The sequence below is a fragment of the Microcaecilia unicolor genome, chromosome 3 (assembly GCF_901765095.1).
Source record: "Microcaecilia unicolor chromosome 3, aMicUni1.1, whole genome shotgun sequence".
Lineage (NCBI taxonomy): Eukaryota > Metazoa > Chordata > Amphibia > Gymnophiona > Siphonopidae > Microcaecilia > Microcaecilia unicolor.
In genome coordinates this window covers 219,403,417-219,425,891 of record NC_044033.1, presented here as the reverse complement: position 1 = coordinate 219,425,891, position 22,475 = coordinate 219,403,417, and the positions used below count along the sequence as shown (strand labels likewise).

Genomic DNA, 22,475 nt, shown 5'->3' with positions numbered 1-22,475 from the left:
AAGAAATGCATTTCTTTCTATTTCTATGATGTTGCAGTGCATGCAGACTGTGACATATTAGGGTTTCATTTTTGAAGAGAGTTTACTTATATATTTATAATATTTATGTATTTACATAATTTATATACATAATAATAATTTATATACATAGATGAAGCCTTCACCTCTATAGAGATCCTTCTCTCTCATCCCTCCCTCCTCCCTCAGTCAGTGTGGGTCTTTCTCAGCAGCACCTCACCCTCTGCTTCCCTCTGCCCCCCCCCCCCCCCAATCCAGCAGCAGAATTTTGTGACACAGAGATGTCTTTTTTTGTTTTAATCTCTTTATTGAACAAAATAACTATGTAAGACACACAAGAATATTTAATTCCAAGTTTATTGAAAGTTTATTTAAACGTTTACATTTCTTCTTCTTCATAGTTCACATTTCTTCCTCTCTGTGGTTTAAAGAAAGAGAAAATGGTTATAAGTATTGCCCAACCCAAGTTTAAGATCCCTCCAAATGGAATAAATAACAGTTATGTAGCTGTTGCTTCTTTTGGGTAGAGACACCCCGGCAGCTATCCCCAGTGCTGAAATGGCTAGGGATTGGAGGTGTAGCCGATCGGGCTTCCTCTGGCATGGGCCTCAGAAAGAGAAAAGGATGGGGAGAGCCAGGAGGAGATGGCAGTGGCATTGCCTAATAAAAAATGCCCCCTAGCGATGGTAGTGCTTGGGGACAGGCCATAGAAGGAGACCCTGAGAACAAGTTCAAAGGTGTCTCCTTCAAACGCCGGCTTCCATCACCTCCGGGCTCTTCATTTCCTCTTCCTGTTTAGACGGGAAAGACAAGAGTGCGACCGCCGTGGAACGGCAGGCAACATTTGTCTTCATGCTGGAAGCGTCAGAAATGCTGCTTTCCGGCTCTGGAGGGAGGTCCACCTGTCTATAATGCCTAAATGCCTACGCCTGCTGCAGGCCTATCCTGGTCACTGCAGCTGGGATGGTGTTCCTGCCTCCTAGACGTGCTGCATCCTTCCACCACCCCTGCGGTGGAAGAATCAGGAACAGCTGCAGTGACGTCTCTACCCCCCACCCTCAGATGGGGCAATCTTAGCATTGCGTAAGCAACAGCAATGGCCCATGGCTCTTTCCAGAGAATCTGGTCGGCAATGAAGATCAGCCTGACTCTTGGTCTTGAAGCTGCTGATACTCTGCTGATGTCACAATGTTAGCCCCTCCTACTCAGCCCCCACCACATTGATGATGTCATGATATGATAGAGGTGTACAAAATAATGAGTGGGGTAGAGTGGACTGATGTGAAGCATTTGTTTACACTTTCTAACAATAATAGAACCAGGGGACACAAGATGAATTTAGAATGTGGTAGGTTTAAAACAAATCGGAGAAAGTTTTTCTTTACTCAGCGCATAGTTAGACTCTGGAACTCATTGCCGGAGAAGGTAGTGACGGCAGCTGGCCTTGCTGAGTTTAAAGGGGGTCTGGATATTTTCCTGAAGGAAAAGTCCATTGACCGTTATTAAATTTTGGGTTTTTGCCAGATTCTTGGGGCCTGGATTGGCCGCTGTCGGAGACAGAGTGCTGGGCTTCATGGACCTTTGTTATTTTCCCAGCGTGGCGGTGCTTATGTGCCTGATTTACCCTTTCCTGCCTGCACCTCTTCTGAAGATATGTTTTTTTACTCAGCTTTTCTGAAAGCTGTGTTGAAATAATTATACAGAGAGGGGAGGATGGGGGTTATTGGAAAAGGCAGACAGAGAGAGAGAGAGAGAGAGAGAGAAAGCAAGAAAACTCTATACGATTGAGAGATTTTGGGGCCATAATGATTCTGTCTAAAGACACATCCACAAAAATACCTCAGTAGCATGTGTTAAAAAAAATATCCAGATAAGTCAGTGGTACGCACTAGAGAATGACATGGGGACAAAGTTTGCCCCATCCCCACCCCGTCCCGCAAACTCTGTCCCCGTCCACAGAAGCCTCAAACAGCTGAATTTATATTTAAATGTTTTTATTGCAGTATAAAAAGAACAAACAATATTCTGAACTGCCATTTATGAAGCAAAAATAGAAGATACATACACCCCCACCCCCATCTTCCCTCCCTCCCCCCTTCCCCCCCTTTCACAAACATCCCCTCCCCTACACTTCTTCCCTGCCCCACTTACAAAGCAGTCCAAAACAAGTAAAGTCAGAAACAACACAGTTTATACCTAATTGTTTAACCACCCTTAGAATTCACCTTTGGGTTTAAAAAGCAAAATGATGTGCATGTAAGGACTGAATAAACGAATTAAAACAAAGTTTAAAACAAATGCCCTTAATATGTAATACTGGCAGCAAGCAATAATGAAACAGTGATGGAAATATTCATTTACTTAGCAAAGAGCTTGAGCCAACAGATTTATTCTCCATTGAACATAATTAACTTTGTATGAACTTGGCGCTGCAGCTAGTAGTGAGCTGAAATGGACAATGTTGCCACCTTTTAGACTGACTGAACTTAAGTTCAGCACAAGTCAAGCCCTTCCCTTATTAGCTCTCTGTGAAACAGTAGTAATAAAATAAGGCAAGTGCATTTTCAAACATACTGCAGGGGCAGGGAAATAACTGCAGTTTGCATCCATGGTAAAATTCTGGAAATCTTTGCCGGTCCCGCGATTTTTACCGTGGTTTACCTGTTTCCCCCCTCATAGATTAAAAGAGGGCAGGTTTAGCAGTGTGGGATATATGTAGAGGCTGGGTGGGGGCCTTCCAATGATGCTGTTCTGCTGTGTGGGGCTAGCTCTCAGAAGCTTCAGCTTGGAGAAAATAGGGCTGAGGGGAGATATGATAGAGGTGTATAAAATAATGAGTGGAGGAGGTCACGTGATGCTGTGATGGAGAGTAGACGTGGGTGAATCTCTCTCCGTCGCCAACCTTCTCGTTCATAAATCTGCAAGTGAATTTATCTCCCTGAAGTGGATAAAATCCGCAACGCAAGACTTTGGGAGCGATCCTAATACTTCAAATATTGTCGAAAGCCGAAAATGACAGCGAGATCAGCGCCGAGAGACAAACAGAAGGGGAAGACGGCCGACTACAAAATGGCGGCGTCTCCTCTCGACACGGGGTCTTCGGTTTCATCGGCTTGGGTGGCTGAGATCACGTCCGAGCTCAAAGAGGTGATGGAGGAACTACTTGAACGGTGACTGGCCCCGATCGACCAAAAGCTAGATGGCAAGTTGGAACAGTTAAATGCCAAGATCGGTGAGTTAACTAAAGAATGTGTTGCATTTCAAACTCGGACTAGCGAAGTTGAGGACCGTGTGGTGGGACTGGAAGACACTCAGAAGGGCCTAAAGAAAACAGTGGCTGAATTGGAGAGTAAAATCGAGGACTTAGAGAACCGGTCCAGGCGGAACAATATCCGCCTGGTGGGCCTGCCAGAAGCTCTGGGTGTCCGGCAGTTGGAAAGAACCTTGGAACAATGGCTGACAACACAGATCGAATTTCCAGCAACACTGGGGCCTCTACGCATAGAACGTGCCCATCGCCTGGGGCCTCGTCAGCTGGAAAATGCCAAACCACGAGTGGTTATCTGCAAGATATTAAACTTCATGCATAAACGGTGCATCTTACAAGCAGCGCTCTCTGCAACCCATTTAACATCACAGGAACATGCTAAGCTTAAGTCATGGTGGGTAGGTACTTTGATAGAGGCTCCAGCAGTGGGGAAAAAAGCAGGGGTGGTGATCTTGACCCACAAAACGCTACAGGTGACCCAGAATTATGTTTATACAGACCCTGAGGGTCAATACATCATAGCAAAGGTGATGGTGGATGGAGTACCGATGTTATTGGTAAATGTGTACGCCTCAAATGTGTATAGCAAAAGGTTCTTCTGGACCTTAATTACACGGGTTCAAAAAATTAAATTACAAGAACCACATATACGGACAGTGATTGAGGGAGACTTTAACAGAGTGGCAGACGCCAGCATGGATGAAACATCTAATACGGGTGGTGGGATAGGAGATCATATGAAAGGAATCCCTTTGATGTGTGATACATTGGAAGTAATAGATGTGTGGCGCATTTTAAACCCCGACATTAGGGACTATACTCACTACTCGAGAGCACACCACACTCAATCTCGGATTGACTATATCTTGATCAATGAGGGGGGTCTCACAGATATACAAGAGGTGGGAATAGATCCTACTATAATATCCGATCATGCGCCAATTTATGTAACCTTTAATAGGCAAGGATCGCAGCATAGACGGCAGAAATGGATGTTTCCCCTAGAGCTTTATTATGATGACGAATTTTTGAGGTATATCAAAGAGAAATGGATAGATTATATAAGATCCACAATGAGAGTCATCAATCAGAACCTATATTATATTGGGAGGGAGCAAAGGCTGTACTCCGAGGAGAAATAATAGCATACTGCAGCCGAAAGAAAAAACGGAGAGAACAGGAAATACTTAGGCTAGGTAAACAGCTAGTCCCATTAAGGCGTAGCTATAGGGACAAAACCCAAAAAGCCATAAGAGAGCAGCTGTTAGCCACTCAGACAAATCTAAATATCTTAATCCACCAAAGAGCTCTTAAATCTGCAGTGTATTATCGGTATCAACTATATAAATTTGGCCATAAACAGGGTAAATTGCTCGCAGCCATGATTAGAAGAAAAACGGGCCCACAAAAGGTTCTCACATTACAGCATCCCTCAGGGAAAGTCATGCACTCTGATGATAAAATTAGACAAATATTTTTGAATTATTATACCAAGCTTTATCAGCCCATCACAGAAGATCAGCTAGACCCTGAGCTGTTTTTAGGAAACATAGAACTGCCCCAAATAACAGAGGCCCAAAGGGGAATGATTAATAAACCTATAGATATAGATGAACTTACAAGTGCCATCAAAAGAAGTCCTCTACATAAGGCCCCGGGGCCTGATGGATATCGGGCTGAATTTTATAAGCTGTTGGAGGCTGAGATCTGCCAACCAATTCTGCAGTCGTTCCAGCGAGCAGTAGATCAGGAGAGATTGCCAGAGACATTGCGAATGGCGGATATTGTGGTATTTCCTAAACCAGGGAAGGATTTGGTTAAGCCAGAGTCATATAGACCAATATCCTTAATTAATTATGAAGCTAAAATACTTGCGGGGATCTATGCTAGTAGGCTGGCAAGGATACTACCAGATATCACAGCTACACCTCAGGGGGGATTTATTAAAGGAAGACAGATTGTCAAGAACATCAGACAGATATTGGCCTCATTGGAATGGGTGCGAATGAAACAAGAAGATTCTTTACTCATAATTTTTGATGCTGAAAAGGCGTTCGATAGAGTAGACTGGGGATTTATGTTTCAGACAATAGAAGCTTATGGCTTTGATGGGACATTTGTAAAAGTAATAGCCACACTATATAAAGAACCTTTAGCAAGGCTGTATGTCAATGGGGATTATGCTACAGCTTTTGAGATTGGTAGGGGCACGAGGCAAGGATGCCCACTATCCCCTTTATTGTTTGCACTGACTTTAGACCCACTACTGCGGACAATATTGGAGGACCGTGAGATCACCGGGGTACAAATGGGAAATCACGAATTTAAAATCTCGGCTTTTGCCGATGATCTATTGGTTCACCTTACAAAGCCACAGTTGGCACTGCCGGTGCTGCTGGAAAGATTTAAAGAATATGGATCGTTTTCGGGCTTTAAACTAAATATGCAAAAGTCTGAAAGTATGCCAACACATGATGCGTTACCGGCATGCTGGAGGGGGGAGTTTCCTTTACGCTTGGCGATAGGGGAATTTAAGTATTTGGAAATAATATTAACAGTGGACCCACAAAAACTCTATAGGAGGAACATAGATATTCTTCTGAGACACACGAAGCAGACATTAACTCAGTGGCATAACCTACCACTGACTTTAAGTGGGCGAATCAGTTTGTATAATATGGTCCTATTTCCCCGCTGGCTATATGTGCTTAGACAACTACCGTTATATTTGCAACAGAAAGATTTAAACAAGCTGAAACGAATGCTGTCTTATTTCTGCTGGGGGGGGGGGGGGGTGAACCAAAAATTAAATTTGAGCAATTGCGTGGACGGTTGCAGATAGGGGGCTTGGGGATGCCTAACTTACGAGAATATAATTGGGCATGTTTGATGCGGCATGTTGCAGATTGGGTATTAGGAACAGAAGAGTTCACCCCATGGGAGATAGAACGTATTTTGTTTAAACCATACCATCCCTATTATCTCTTACATGCCCCTACTCACAAGATACCCCCTACGTGGCGGCAACATCTTTTGTTGGTTCCAATGAGACGGGCATGGCATTTTGTGGTCCACCTCCTGGGAAAAAACCCAAGATGTACTGATATGATTCCATTAATTGGGAATGCAGATTTTAAATCCGGTATTCAGTCAGCTAAATATTACAAATGGGCCAAAGAAGGGGTGGTGGTTGTGGCGGACGTACTACACAATGCAGGACGGATTCGGACAAAAGAGGAATCAGGACAGATAGTGGGGGACGATAATGTGGATTGGTGCTCCTACCTGCAGGTGAAGGTATATATTTCAAAATTGACCAGAGAGGGATGCTCTAGAGAGATGTTTCCCCTCTTAGAAAATTTTTTTTACCTCCAGGGACTGAGCAGATAACGATGTCAGGATTATATGTAGCAATAACAATGCTGAGGCCGCCTAAAAACTATACAGGGGTGGCACAGAGGTGGACGAATGATTTAGGTCTGACAATTAGAGAAGAAGACATTTTAACTTATATGACAGAGATCAAAGACAATTTATACAGTGCAAGACATAGAGAGACTCAATTTCGAAAAATCATGAGGGCATATTTTACACCTAAGCAAGCATATTATGCGGGACATATATCAGAGAGCAAGTGTTCCAAATGTGGACATACAGACCCGTCGTTCATACATATGCTCTGGGACTGCATCCATATCCAGAGGTACTGGACTAGTATACAACAATATTGTGCATACATATTAAATAAACCAGTCACTATGACTCCTCAGGTATGCCTCTTAGGATATAGAGGAAGTAGGAAAACAATGAGGCGTTCGGAATGTCAGTTCCTGTATAAAGCCAGTATAATTGGGAAAATGTGTATAATGCAATATTGGATACAGGATGAACCTCCCTCATTCTGGCACTGGCGCAATGGGCTCCATGTGCTAGTCATGTGGGAGGCCGATGATGCCAGAGGAACTTCAAAAAAGAAAAAAGAGTTTTGGGCACTATGGGAACCCTATATTCAATCGCTTGGTGGTAGAGCCCGCAGTCTAATACTGAATATATTGCAATTGTATAATCAATAAAGTGGTGACTGATGAATGTGCATATGAATGAGGGGGAGAAGAGATTCGACATGGGGGGGGAGGGGGGTGGGCTCGGGAAGAACAGAAAAACTTGATGATGATGTTATAGTTGGTAATTGTTAGAAAGTTGTTTCGATGGAGTGGATTGTTAATCGCATACAATTGTAATGCTGAAGTACATTTTCATCAATAAAAATTATGAACTATAAAATAATGAGTGGAGTGGAACAGGTAGATGTGAAGCGTCTGTTTATGCTTTCCAAAAATACTAGGACTAGGGGGCATGCGATGAAGCTACATAGCAGTAAATTGGAACTGTATGGTCTAAACCTTCATAATTGCACCCACATCAACAATGGCATTAAATATACGGTTGTAGTTTATTTATTTATTTAGATTTTGCTCACACCTTTTTCAGTATATATAGATTACATTTGTACCCCGCGCTTTCCCACTCATAGCAGGCTTAATGCGGCTTAGTAGCTCAAGGTGAGTTACATTCTCTGTCCCAGGAGGACTCACAATCTAAGTTTGTACCTCAGGCAATGGAGGGTTAAGTGACTTGCCCAAGTTCACAAGGAGCAGCAGTGGGATTTGAACCGGCCACCTCTGGATAAGACCGGTGCTCTAACCACTAGGCCACTCCTCCACTAGTTGTTAGAGAATAAAGGGAATGCATGCCAAATGTAGGCACTTACATTTGTACCACGTTTATAAGCGTGCCTTATAGTGCTTTTTTCTGTTCTGATTTGTTTGGTGCCATATATGGAATCTACCCTAATGGGGTATATTTATTTATTTGTTACATTTGTATCCCACAGTTTCCCGCCTATTTGCAGGCTCAATGTGGCTTACAATAGTACCGGAGAGGCATTCGCCAGTTCCGGTATAAACAGTTACACAGTGATTTTATGGTAGAATAGGGCTCATGTGGAACAAACATGTTAGGGAATCATATAGAGGAAGAGTTACGTTATGTCCATTACGTTCTTTGGTTTCGTCGTGTTGCTGGGTTCCGGTGTTTAAATAGGGTCAGTAGGTTATGCCTTTTTGAACAGGTACGTTTTATTTGGAGGCAATATCTGGTTAAGTTCCACTGAATATACCTGGTTAGCCCCGGCCAAGCGCTTTAAATGACCAACAGCCTCTCCTGATGTTTAAATAATTTTGAATATCGACCCCTACAAGTGTAAATTGAAATGTGATTTTCCTGTTTGTTGTTGACAGGTTATTCAATTATTAATCCAGATATTATTTTCAAGATCAAAAATGAAGATGAGAAATATTTAACTCAATGCTGCAAGTGGGAGGGAAAAGAAAGCCAGAATGACCCCAACGCAAGTAAGTGTATGGTTTGGATTTAAAAGGTTCTGCATTTTCAGGTCACATCAACTGCCGAAGGTTTTAATGCCTGTTTTCTAAGACAATTAATAGGCCCTTGGTGAATCCTTCTAAACGTGTTTATTTTTTGCATCACAGGCCTTCCGGTTGTAACATCTGTGTTCTCGCTGAACATTAAACAAGAGGAAGATTCCCCTTATATGGATCATCCTGAATCAGGAGCAACTCAGCAGATTCACTCTTCTGTAACAGGCAGGTATAATTTAAATTTAAAACCTTAACGCTGGGGTTTACTAAGCTGGTAGCGCGGCTGGCTGTGCGCCAGTGTGGATATAGCCCATTCACTTTGAATATATGGTACCTAAAAATCGGCGTGGAAATCAATGCCAGCTAAGCGTATTCTATAAGCAGCGCCTACATTTATGCACGGAATATATAATACGCTGAGTTGATATATCAGCGCCTAAATCTACGTGCATCCATTTACACCAGCAGAAACAGGGCGTAAATCCCGGCATGTAGATTTATGCTCACTGGGCCATATTCTATAACTATGCACCCAAATTTCAAAACGCCCATTTCCCTGCCCATAACCATGCCCCTTTTTTGCCTGCGAATGTTAGAACTTAGGCGCACTGCATTACAGAATGCGCTTAGCAAGTTATGCATGTAAATTCTAATCATTGCCAATTAGTGCTCATTATTGCTTGTTACAGAGCTGTTATCAACGCTAATTAGCTTGTTAAGAAATGCGCTTTGTTATAGAAAAGCTTAGATTTCAGCATAGATCTCTAGGCGTGCTATATAGAATCCGGGGTTTAATGTGAGCTATAAGAATAAAATGTTGTTAAATGTTAGTCTTTGCGTTTTATGATTAGCGTACTGCAAATAACGTGCACTAATTGGCACTTTTACAGTTAGCGTAGACCACAAACCAAGCTTCACCTCACTCTATTATGTTTTTGGAAAGTTATTTTGCCCCCAGACGGACATTTTCAACCCTTTTTGGATAATTCTTTCCAACTTCTGTTGAGTTGGAAAGAATAATAAAAGGTCCTTCTGGCAGAACTTTTCACTGTATTTAATGCAGTAGCAGTATCCACACCAAACCTTTTGGCAGGACTAGAGGAACTGTTGTTGCCCACTTTGCTGTTAAAATACTCAATGTCCTGCTAGAATGGATTTCTGATGATGATCAGCACAGCTGCACCCCTCTGTTCTTAGCCCTGCACTGGTGGCAGTGTCTTTGGAAACTGCAAATTCCTGAGCTCATTTGCACAAATAATATAGGTTGTGAGGCATCTTTTCTAAACATATTGTAACCGTTTTTTCCCATAACAGGCTCTTCCAGTGTCAAACCAGATATTTTAATCCGGTTCAAAGAGGAGGGATTCAAAACTGAACCTCTTGAATCTGAGGAAAAGGCAAACATGTCCAGTGCAGGCATACGTGAAAAACTGCATGAAACAGGTGATGTTGCTTAGACTGAATGTACTAATACCTGATCTAAAAATTTCCTACAAGGAAGATACATCCGCTGAGCTTGTTTGCCTTCTCCCCTTCCTCGTAGAGTCATACCTTTCTTTCATTTCTGTCCCTCTTTTCCCATTATCTTTTTATCATCTACTGTCTATAATCATAAGTACATAAGTATTACCACACTGAGACAGACCAAAGGTCCATCAACCCCAGCATCCTGTTTCCAACAGTGGCCAATTCAGGTCACAAGTACCTGGCAAGATCCTGAAAACGTTCAATACATTTTATGTTGCTTTAGGCTTTTTATAATCTTCCTTCCATCCTTCACTCTTTCTGATCGCTTACAGGCCTGGAAGACCTGGAGGAAAGGAGGAAACCTGCCCCTCCCCCATTTGTCTGGGATAAGCCAGAAAAAGGATGTTCAACTTGATAGCAGAAAGGAGGGAAGGAGGTGGGAAGGACTGTACAGAGACCAATAGGATGTGGAAGGAAATTGAAAGGCCAAGCTAGAAATAGCAAGAGAGAAGGAAGCAGGGTGACCCTCCTGGCAGTGGCAGGAGAGAAGGGAAGCAAGAAGGCAGCTTGGAGGGAGGTACATTCCACAGAATTGTGTGAACCTAGGTATAGAGAATGACATGGGGACAAAGTTTGTCCCTGTCCCTGTGGGTACTATCTCTGTCCCCATCCCATCCCGGCAGGCCCTGTCTCTGTCCCCACTCCGTCTCTATAGGTTCTGTCCCCGCCCCGACCCTGTGGGCTCTGTCCTCATCTGCAGAAGTCTCAAACAGTTATGATTTTATATTTAAATCTTTTTATTAAAGTATAAAAAGGAACAATATGCTCTTCAACTGTTGTGTATAAATTACAAATAGAAAACAATACTAACAGCGAGCAGCTATAATAACCCTCCTCACCACCACCTTCTACCCTTCCAACCTCAACAATAGCTAATTTCTACTACCCCAAGGAATCCTAATCCAGCCTGTTAAAATGTCCAGGGGTATAAAATACAACCCATTCTGTATGCCCTAGAGGGGACAAATATGCTCTATGAAGCACTGTTATAATTTTTTTAATCTGTGGATGAATAATAAGTCATTAACAATCTCAGGATTCAGTCTAGCTCTCCTGTCTTCCACAGTCCTTCCTGCAATAGAAGATGTCTTCTTAGAAGATGTGCTGGTAGCAGGATGTACAGGATCCCCCATGGCCAGCATGTTTGCTTGTTTTTCCAAAAAATCAAAATATTGTTGTCTGTATCACTCAAACATACATAACGGTCCAGTTCATTAACAGGCTTCAAAGTAGAAAATGACACGGGGACAAAGTTTGGCCCCGTCCCCATGGGGTCTGTCCCCTCCCCATCCCCGCGGTTACTGCGGGTCCCCGTCCCTGTATCATTCTCTGCCTAGATATGTTCTAGTTGTGGCTCTTTTTCATAGCTACGGAGGGTTTTTTACTACTTCCAATAGGATACTTATATTTTCAGAGCTTACAGGACTCCCATCATCCCACTTTTAGCCAAGTATTGCTTTTCTTCCATCAATATCCAAGTCTATTTCAAAGCTAAACAATTTTCTAACAGGCAGCCGAGGTTATGAATCTGACCCCTTGGTACAAACCCTGAAAGTGGAAGACCTTCACGTCCGTGTCCTGCTGGAGGAAGGAGAGGAGGATACCGATACCGCACACGGTGAGCAAAACATTCAATACGTTTTATAATAAACCCTCAACGTGCGTTGTGGACCGTTTCTAACTTTTTTTTTTTTTTTCTTATTTATTTATTATTTTATTAAACTTTTAACAAACATAATTTCACATTTATGAATGATAATACACTATATAGAAATATCCAACAGAAATAATTTCTAAACGCAAGTTACAAACTTTATATCGACCACAAATTAAAGAAATGATCCAAGAGGAAAGATTATTCAAATAACCTAAAAAGAAATAAATCAATAACACAGTTTACAATGGTGCGCCCGACTTGGGTAGTTCCACCAGCTCCGGTTAATCAGTGTACATATAGGATTACACCTTGACATTTACTTCCTCCCTACTTGTTACAAATTCCTCCAACTGTTTGGGATCAAAGAATTGAAATTGTTTAGACTGAAATACAATTCTACAAACACAAGGGAATTTCAACAGGAAACCAGCTCCTATTGCCAAAGTTCTTGTACGCAAAGCCAAAAAGGCTTTACGTCGTTTTTGAGTTTCTCTTGATAAGTCAGGATAAATTCTTATTTTAGACCCCAAAAAGTTTGAATCCAAGTGTCTTAATGAGAGCCTCAAAACTGCATCCCTATCAATCTCTAGAGCAAAGGTAACTATTAGCGTTGCTCTCTTCGTAATGACCTCCAGTGATGATTCCAAAAAGGCTGTTAGATTCATCTCTCCACCCTCTTGAGGAAATTTTTCTGAAACCCTAGGGTCAGTTTGTAAATAAAATGCACGAGTAATGGGTGGAAGAGAAGTGTCCAACATACCCAGTATTTCTACAAGATATTTTTTTACCATTTGTACTGGAGATACTAGAGGAGAGCTAGGAAAATTTATTAACCTTAAATTAAGTCTTTTAGACTGGTTCTCAAGATATTCCAACCGTCGTGAAGTAAAATTCTTTTCTTTAATCAGTGATTGAGCCAAAAGTTCCATCTTAGAAGTTCTTTCAGTAAGACATTTTACTTCTTCGGTTTGAGAGTCAGTCTTTTTCATTTGTAATAATGCAGCCTCTGATAAAGTTTTAATAGTCCCCGCATTTTTAACCACCAAAGATTGTAGGGAGGCATATGCAGTAAAGGTTAAATCCCATAGTGACTCTAAAGTCACTACGGCTGGCTTTTCCATTTTCCCAGCACTAAACTCAGGGAGTGGTGCATTAGCAGCCAGCTCCAGGGTACTCACTGTCTGTGAGGACAGCGTCAAAGATGGTAACATCACTGGAACTTCTGTGCTAATAGCACTTTGGTCTTCATTCGTCTCCTTCTGGCTCCCTCCCTGTGCACATCGATCTCCATTCCGGGCCGAGGCATCTGGGCTCTGAAGAAAACGTTCACTTCCTGGTTGCAGGGGCGCCGCACGTTCGACAGGGCTCAGAGAAGCCCCGTCTTCACTGACGACCAGCGTCGAAGCGCCAGCCTCATCGGAAGGAGTAGAAACTCTCCCAGGACCCAGCGCGATGTTGAATTCCTCCATTTTCGCTTGGCGTAGCTGGTTGGACCCGCCAGGGAGAGAGGGAATCTCCCTGACTTTGCCTCTCCTTTTTCCCATAACGAGAATCAGGTAAGAAACCGCTAACCGCCGCGTTTCAAGGAAGGAGACAGATCGCGTCTGGTCGCGCACCTCAGACCGTCGCCATCTTGGATCGAGGACGGACGCTTCCCAAAAAAAAGCAGTATGTTCTGGACCGTTTCTAACTTTACGCATAAAGTATTAGGTTCAGTAAATGGCGATGAAAAAGTGTCACCAAAAAAATCCATGCCAACCCCCCACAGCCATGCATACCCCGGAACACACTCTTCCCATCTCAGATAACCTGAAAATCCTCTGCATTATTATTGACATCAACCTAACGCTAAAGAACCAAGCCACCGCCATTACAAAGAAAATGTTCCACACAACGTGGAAACACAAATGGGTAAAACAATTCTTCCCGAGGGAAACTTTTCGCACCATGATTCAAACAATGGTATTGACACATGTCGATTACTGCAATGGAGTATATGCAGGTTGCAGGAAACAAATCCTAAGGAAACTACAGACTGCTCAGAATACGGCAGCCAGGCTTATCTGTGGAAAATCTAAATTTGAAAGCGCAAAACCACTCCGGAAAAAAACTACACTGACTACCAATCAAGGAACGTATCGCTTTCAAGATTTGTACCTTATATGTCTGAACTAATCGACTTACTAATTAGAAACTCAATTCAGTCAGCCAGCACATATTTAATTCTTCAATTCCCAAGTTGTAAAAGCCTGAAGTATAAATCAACACAGTGTCAAGTTTCTCTTACATATGCAGACAGCTGTGAAATTCTCTACCAAAATGCCTGAAATCTACAAATAATCATCTAGAATGCCAAAAAAGCCTAAAAACTCACCTGTTCAAGAAGGCATACCCCACAGTATCTGACATAAACACCAAATAATGAAATATGGCATTTTAATCAGGAAACGGACAGTTTTCAACCCTGACGCATGATCACACCCTAACACTTTGTCTGAATCACCCCAACCTATTTAGCGATACTTCTTTACTGTATTTGTCACTGTAATAGTACCCCTATACTGTATTTGTTCACACCGGAGTCTGTAGCCACCTCTCCGGAACTATGTAAGCCACTTTGAGCCTACTAATAAGTGGGAAAAGGTGGGATACAAATGTAACAAATAAATAAGTAAATCTTTGCATGTAAGTCGGACACGGCTCCCCAGTATTCCTAATACTATGAGCATCTTTAGTGAATGCCTCTGATTGGTGCATGCCCCCTTTTGAGATGCACGCTACGGGGGGGGGGGGGGGGGGGGATTCTATGTATGGTGCCTAAAAAAACTCTGCATGGAAAACATTTTCGCCTAAGCGTATTCTATAAGTGGCACCTAGATTTAGACGTGGTATATAGAATTACGCTTAGTTAATATCTCAGCACCTAAAATGACATGCATCCATTTACGCCAGTGAAAACGTGACATAAGTCTCGGCACATAGGTTTAGGCGCAATGGGCCGTATTTAATAACTACATGCATAAATTTCAGAATGCCCATGAAACACTCATTTCCATGCCCCTTTTTTGGCAGCGCGTGTTAGAAGTTAGACACACTGCGTTATAGAATAAGCTTAGCGAGCTGTATGCGTAAATTCTAATTATTGCCAATTAGTGCTCATAATATTGGCACTTGCATTGCATCCGTTCCTGACACACACATGAACAAAGAATACTATGGCAACCTTATAAATTGGAAAAATAATTTTGGCCGCAGCTTTAGTAACCAATCAAAAAATTCATAACCAATACAAATAAAAATGTTATTATCAATATTTCAATGCAACCTTCACTTTTCTTATTACCTTTTATAAAGCTAGTCGGTGCTGACCTAGCTGCACATATTTATTTCATGAAATGTATTAATACTGCATGAACCCCTTGTAAGTGAGACCTGCGGTGATGTCAAGGCCTCACTTCTGCTTCTGGCGGTTTCGCACACAAGCAGATTACACTGTAAAATCCATATAACCAGTAAATTCATTGTCCTTAAATGAAGGCTGCTTGAAAAATTCTCATTTAAATTACCGCAGCTGCGACTTAAACTACCCCTTTTAACATCCCTAAACATTGCTATCCCAACTACAAAATTACCCAAGATCCCGATCCCAACCCTCACTCTTCAAAATTTTGGGAGGGATTGGGTGGGATGAAATTTCTTGCTTCAGTTCCCTCAGCTAGCTTTCCTCCTTGCTGCCCATCAGTTCTCCTCAGCCCGGAGCCCGCCAATTTTCCTGACGGTTCGGTTCTCATGCTCTTTTGCTCAGCCCCCAACCTTAAAAAAAACAAACCAAAATTTGCATACCCTTTGAAGTCACCATTCTTTCTGCTCAAATTTGAATGCCTTACTAAAACTGAACATCTCTTCCCAGTAATCCCTTCTTATTTTGTTTACCCCTTTTTGCTAATTAATTTGTTAATTAATTAAATTACATCAAAATTTCATTAATTTTAATTCCTAAGTCTTTATAAGAATCCCATTGCAAAATAATTAAATTATCTTCTTAACGAGTATATATCTCCCCCGCCACCACCCATTTTTCTTTTATCTGTTCACCATAACAAAATATATATAGGCACTACTGCAGCAATGCCAATATCCTATATAATAATTTGCACCTCCAACGTTCTGTCTGGCTGCCTGGGTTCGTAACATCTGATGACGTCAGCCAGCCTCCAGCGTTCCATTCCCCCTCACTGCCCCGCCCTCGCGTCAAAACGTAATGACGTCAGAGGGCGGAACAGTGAGAGGGAAGGGAACGCTGGAGGCGAGCTGACGTCAGGAGGGATGTTACGAATGGAACGGAAGTCAGCGCCAGCCAGCCAAAGAATGTTCAGGTACAAATCGAGGGGAGGAAGGGAGGGGAGGGGAGAGGAGAATTGATGGACATGGATGGGATGGGAGGACAGTAGAGGAGAGAATCGCGGGACACGGATGGGAGGGCAGGGAAGAGGAGAATCACTGGACATGGAGGGGATGGGATGGGATGGGAGGGAAGAATCGCTGGACATGGAGGGGAGAGGAGAGACAAAAAATCGCTTACAAGAGAGCCTTTCTAGGGCCCGTTTCATTGTTGAGGACATGGGCTGGGTTCCACTAGTCTACCCATAATTGATCTTATGGGTTTTCTTTATTGCTTGTTAAGTGCTGTTATCAATGCTGATTGGCTTATTAAACCAATTAAGTTACGTGCTGATTGCGGTGCGGATCTCTAGGGTCGCTATAGAATCTGAGGGTATATCATTCACACCTGGATCGCAAATCCAAAATTTTGCGGATTAACACCAGTAATTGATTGCTAGCGCCCAGTTATCTAAGGATATCACACAATTTTGCATGAGGAAACGTGCGTGCCATTTATAGAATCCGAGGGAAAGGGGTTTTTGTTACCAAATCATTATAAGAAGAGTGGAGGAGTGGCCTAGTGGTTAGAGCACCGGTCTTGCAATCCAGAGGGGGTCGATTCAAATCCCACTGCTGCTCCTTGTGATCTTGGGCAAGTCACTTAACCCTCCATTGCTTCAAGTACAAATTTAGATTGTGAGCCCTCCTGGGACAGAGAAATATCCAGTGTACCTGAATGTAACTCACCTTGAGCTACTACTGAAAAAGGTGTGAGCAAAATCTAAATAAATAAGTTGCAAGGAGTACTGGTGGTGGAGCTGCAAAGCAATAATGATGATAATGCTTTCAAACTTGTTGAGGGAGGGAGGGTGATAGAAAGGGGCTTTTTTGCTATTCAGAGAGAGGTGGGAGGGGAGGAGGGGGATCGGAAAGGGTTTTTGAGCTGTTCGGGGGATGGTGGGAGGGAAGGAGGAGTATCGGAAAGGGGGAAGGAAGGTAGGGGGGAAGGAATTTGTACCATATTTTCAGCCAAACTTAGGAGGCCTTTTACTAAGCCACGCTAATTTTTATTTCTGCCGTTAATGGCCATGCGCTAATTTCCAAATTAGTGCATGTACAAAGACAGTGGGAAGTGGGCCGATGACTCAGGAGACCAGGACAACAGTCTGGTGTCTAAAATAATTTTATTATTAAAGACTCAACACAGATCTGTGTTTCGGCCACAGGCCTGCCTCAGGAGTCTGAACACCCATACCGACCATCGGAACAAGCCTTTGTGCAATGCTCACAGCATACGCTATACATTTTGCTTTGCTATGGAGAAGCTGATGCAATTAACTCGAACAGGTCTATAGAAAATATTTGTTTTTGTTGCGAGAACGAGAAATGTCTTAGATTGAGACCGCCGGCAGCTCGCACGACTGTTGTCCTGGTCTCTTGAGTTCACCGGCCCACTTCCACTGTCTTTGTACTCTTGTTCTCTTCATGGGATTTTGGTGTTCGTCCTCCCTTGGCGGACTTTTCACCTAATCCTCAAATTCGCACGCAGCCATTACTGCCTGAGCCCTTACCGCCTCTTATTTAGCAATCGATAAAGGCTGTGATAATCGGGCAGCACACGGCAATGTGTCCGTGCTGCCCAATTACCGCCAGGAACGCCTACTCCCCGCCAACCGCACTAGAAAATAAAAATTATTTTCTAGCACAGGAAACAGCGAGTGGCAAACTCAGAACTACCACTGGGTGTGCCCGATGCTATTTTGCCATGCACTACCTGTGCGGTAGCCCTACCGCCGCTTGGTAAAAGGGCCTTACGTTTTTTGCCATTGTAGAACTGCGCTAAAAAGTGGCTAGAGCACACTGGAAACCCATGCGCTAAACCTACCACCAACCTCATTTTAGCATGGCTAAGTTTGGCTGAAAATATGGTACAGATTTCTCTACCATCCTGCCCCCTTCTGATATTCCTCCTTCCCACCCAACACCCCTGAACAGCTCATAAGCCCCCTCTGATTCCCCCTCCTTCCCTTAATTTAGGAGCTTAAAAATTATGCTTATAAACTGATGCCTGCCATTCATTTGCCTGCAGTTTTGACTAAGGCCCAGATGCACTAAACCTAATGAGCCCGCAACGTGGTTTTTAAACTAGTTCTAGCCGGTTTAGCAAGCAAGTAGTAAAACAAGATATGCACAAAAGGGTTCTCTGAGCCATTTTCCTGTCACAGTAGCAGATAACAAAAACGGAATGCAAAGTTATTTTAATGTGCATGGAAGGCGATGCACAACTGTTTTCCGACCTCATGCACAAAAGCAGTCCCTACCTTTACGTGGAAAATCTAATGGGAGGTCTGCAGCTCTCGTTAATGGACTGCAGACCATCTATTGTTGGTGCAAGGAAGCTGATCTTCTGGGTTTTGCTCCTCCCGATGGCCGGCAGCTTGAAAGAGCAAAGGATGTGGGGGGATGAACAGCAATTGAGAAAATTTCAGCCAGCTGTGTGGAGATTCCTGCCTGCTCCAGCCTCTTTACTGGCTCTCTCTCCCCTCTTTTGTAAGGGAAGCTGTGTCAGCTGGAGCTTACATTCATCAGAACAAGTGAAAATGGATTTGCAGCTCGGAGCCAGCCAACCCTGGAGCTCCCTGCTCCAGCTGTTCCAGCTGGTCTCTCTCAGCCAATCACACCGCGTTTAGCTGACACCAGTGCCAGTGAAACGCGCTGTGTCTGGCAGGCAGGAAAGAAGGTAAACAAAAAAGGCTGTAGATGGCTATTATACATGCAGCTTGTCTGCGTGTATTGTATGAAGCCGTCTGTGACAGACACAGAGCAGCCACGCTTAACGCGTGGCTGCTCTGCGCATGCTCAGCTGACCGACTGGCTGGAAGGAAATCGCATGCAAATGAGCTAACAGAAGCTCATTTGCATGTGATTTCCTTCATGCATGCCCGTTGTTTTCAAAATCGGTAAGCAGAAACCGGGGATCGGTAAGAGAAGGGCTTTTAATATGGAGTTAGTGTATCTGGGCCTTAGTTATAAGCCTATTGCTGAAAAACAGTGCTGAGTGCCTAGCTTTATTTTTCACTGCCATAAATCTGACCCATTTGCCACTCACTTTTTGTTAACCTAAATTTAGGAGTTTAGTGACATTTTCGGCTGGATTTTCAAAGGATTCATGCTTCCAGCTTTGAATGTTCTGCTCCTAAATTGGCCTGTTTGAAAATTTACTAGGGCCAAATACCTACATCTATGCTCAAAATTTCACCAAATTCCTAAATTTAGGAGCATTAAAAGTGGGTGACAAAAGGGTCAGATTTAAGGCTCCTTTTACCACACTGAGGTAAAAGGGGGCTTGTGGTATCATCAGCGCATGTTTTTGACATGGGCCAAGGTAAAAAGCTGTTGGGGTTTTTTTTTAAAGGAAATGAGTATGCATTAATCACAGGGATTGGCGTGTGGTCATTTCCAGGTGGATTCCTTACAACCACTTGTTTGGGTGATGGTAAGGGCTACTGCACCAACCTGAAAATAACCAGGTAGTTACTGCCGGGTAAGCCCTGGCGCTACAAAAATGTAAGATATTTTTGTAGTGCCGGAAATGGTGCGTGCCGGCAGCGGGAACTACTACCAGGCTTCCGCTGTAGTTCCAAATTGCCGCTCGCCAAGCACTTAGGAACGTGGCACTGGTTTTCAGCACTGGGGTCATAAATAGGAGTGGAGGAGTGGCCTAGTGGTTAGGGTGGTGGACTTTGGTCCTGAGGAACTGAGTTCGATTCCCGGCACAGGCAGCTCCTTGTGATTCTGGGCAAGTCACTTAACCCTCCATTGCCTGCCGCATTGAGCCTGCCATGAGTGGGAAAGCACAGGGTACAAATGTAACAAAAATAAAAAAAATAAATTAGGCAAATGAATGGAAGGCCTAAATTTATGAGCATGGGTTCCCCAATTTTTTCAGTTCACAGCACCCTTAGTGCCGCTTCCTTCTTCCCCCGTCGCTGCTGCAGTACTTGCAGCTTACATTTTCAGGCCGACCGCAATTCACACAGGCAGACACTCCGGGTCCTTCCCAGTCTGCCGCATCGGACCCTGTCTGATGCAACTTCCTGTTACGAGGGCCAGATGCGGCAGAGGGAAATCCCCGCAGTGCCTGTGTAAATTGCGGATGGCCGGAAAATGTAAGCTGCAAGCACTGCAACGGCAGTGGAGGAAGAAGCAGGAAGTGGCAGATTCCGGACCTGCGGGAGGGAAAGTAGGGAGCGATGCTGGATTGTGGGCAGCGAGAGGTAGGTCAAGATTTGCTGCACCCTGAGAGTTCGCTGCGGTGCACCGTTTGGGAATCGCTGGCATAGGGTATATTTCTCTATATATTTCCTTCGCATCTATAAAACTAATGAGCGTACTTTTTATTTTTATCCAGCAGATGATGGATTCAGGAATAATACTAAGAGAATGAGAATATGGGATGGGAAGCAAAGGGAAGATTGGAAACAGAATGAAGCCACCAGAGACAGCCCTGATTCTTCACACTACAGAGTAACACCAACCATAGCGAATGAAAAAGCCCAAAATGGAGTAAAACCAAATGCACACAAGACTAATCGTTACTACTGCCCAAATCTCATACAGACGCAGGGCCTCACTGAAAGTGCAAAACCTTTTAGAACTGTTGATGCCTGGGGAAATTTCACCACAAACTCACATTTTGTTCAGCACCAACAAAAGATTGAATGCAGGAACAAGTTTAATGGGGAGTTAAATCGCACATATATCCAAGAATATCATGGAAGGGAGAAAAAATGTACAAGTGCTGATGGTGAGAAAAAACTAAAGAAAATAAACCTTAGAGCACATAGGGAAGTTAACATGCAGAAGAAACCTTTAAAATCTAGTCAGTGCGAAAAATGCTTTCTCTGCAGAGTGGCACTGAAGAGGCGTATTAGTATTCACTCAGGAGGAAGACCCTTTCAATGTACTGAATGTGAGCGAAGGTTTAGTACAAGGTCAAAATTAATAGAACATAAAAAGATTCACGGAGGTAAGTCTTTTAAGTGTACTGGCTGTTTAAAGTGTTTTACATACAGATCACAGCTTAAAATTGATGAGAAATTTCACAAGGGACGGAAAAGGTTTTCAGAATGTGATAGAAACTTCAATCAAAAATCTGAACTAACAAAACTTGAAACGATGAACACTGAAGAACTGTGTGAATGCTCTGAATGTGATAAATGCTTAAGTCGAAAAGGCAACCTACGGCTGCATAAAATGACGCAAACTGGAGAGAAACCATTTAAATGTTTTGAATGTGATAAATATTTCAATGGGACACGAAATTTGCGACTACATGAAAGGACCCATACGGGGGAGAAACTGTATCAATGTTCTGAATGTGAGAAGTGTTTCAGTAAGAAAGACAAACTTCAACTGCATAAAATGACCCACACAGGAGAAAAACCATTCAAATGTTCTGAATGCGACAAATGTTTCAGTCAGAAAGGCAATCTGCGCTTGCATAAGATGACCCATACAGGAGAAAAACCATTCAAATGTTCTGAATGTGAAAAATGTTTTAGTGGGAAACGAAACCTGCGACTGCACGAAATGACACACACAGGAGAGAAGCCGTTTAAATGTTCTGAATGTGATAAACGTTTCAGTCAAAAACGAAATCTGCAACTGCATGAAATGATCCATACTGGAGAGAAGCCATTTAAATGTTCTAAATGCAATAAAGGCTTCAGTAAGAAATCCAATGTAACACGGCATGAAAGAATTCATGAGAGAGAGAAGCCATTTAAATGTTCTGAATGTGAAGAAAGCTTCAGTCAGATATATAGCTTGGCACTGCATAAGCAGACCCATACAGAACAGAAACCTCAAAAATTAGCAGTAAATTTGAGAGATTAAGAGCATACTTTTTATATCCTGCTTTAGGAGTGAGATTAATTTTCTTCACTGTATGTGCAAAAGAAACCCATTTGGAGACACAGTTCCAAGGAAAGAAACACTTAAATATTCTGAATGTGAGAAATGTTTCAGTCAGAAAAGCACCCTATGACTGCCTGAAAGGACCCATATACCACAGAAAGAAACTATTTAAAAGTTCTGAATATAATAAATATTTTAGTCAGAAAATGTAGCCACTGATCACCGGAAGATAGCTGTCTTTTGACAACACGAGGATTAAGAT

At 42.9% G+C, this 22,475-nt stretch overlaps 1 protein-coding gene across 1 annotated transcript in view; it reads left to right on the top strand.

The window, feature by feature from the left end:
• Positions 1-22,192, top strand: part of LOC115464378 (zinc finger protein 2 homolog) — a 33,780-nt gene extending 11,588 nt beyond the window's left edge. The window contains exons 3-8 of the mRNA XM_030194764.1: positions 8,587-8,700; positions 8,839-8,952; positions 10,042-10,170; positions 11,765-11,872; positions 20,709-21,407; positions 21,567-22,192. Coding sequence (XP_030050624.1) covers positions 8,587-8,700; positions 8,839-8,952; positions 10,042-10,170; positions 11,765-11,872; positions 20,709-21,407; positions 21,567-22,192 — 1,790 coding nt within the window. The remainder of the gene's footprint in view (positions 1-8,586; positions 8,701-8,838; positions 8,953-10,041; positions 10,171-11,764; positions 11,873-20,708; positions 21,408-21,566) is intronic.
• Positions 22,193-22,475: the final 283 nt, after the last annotated feature.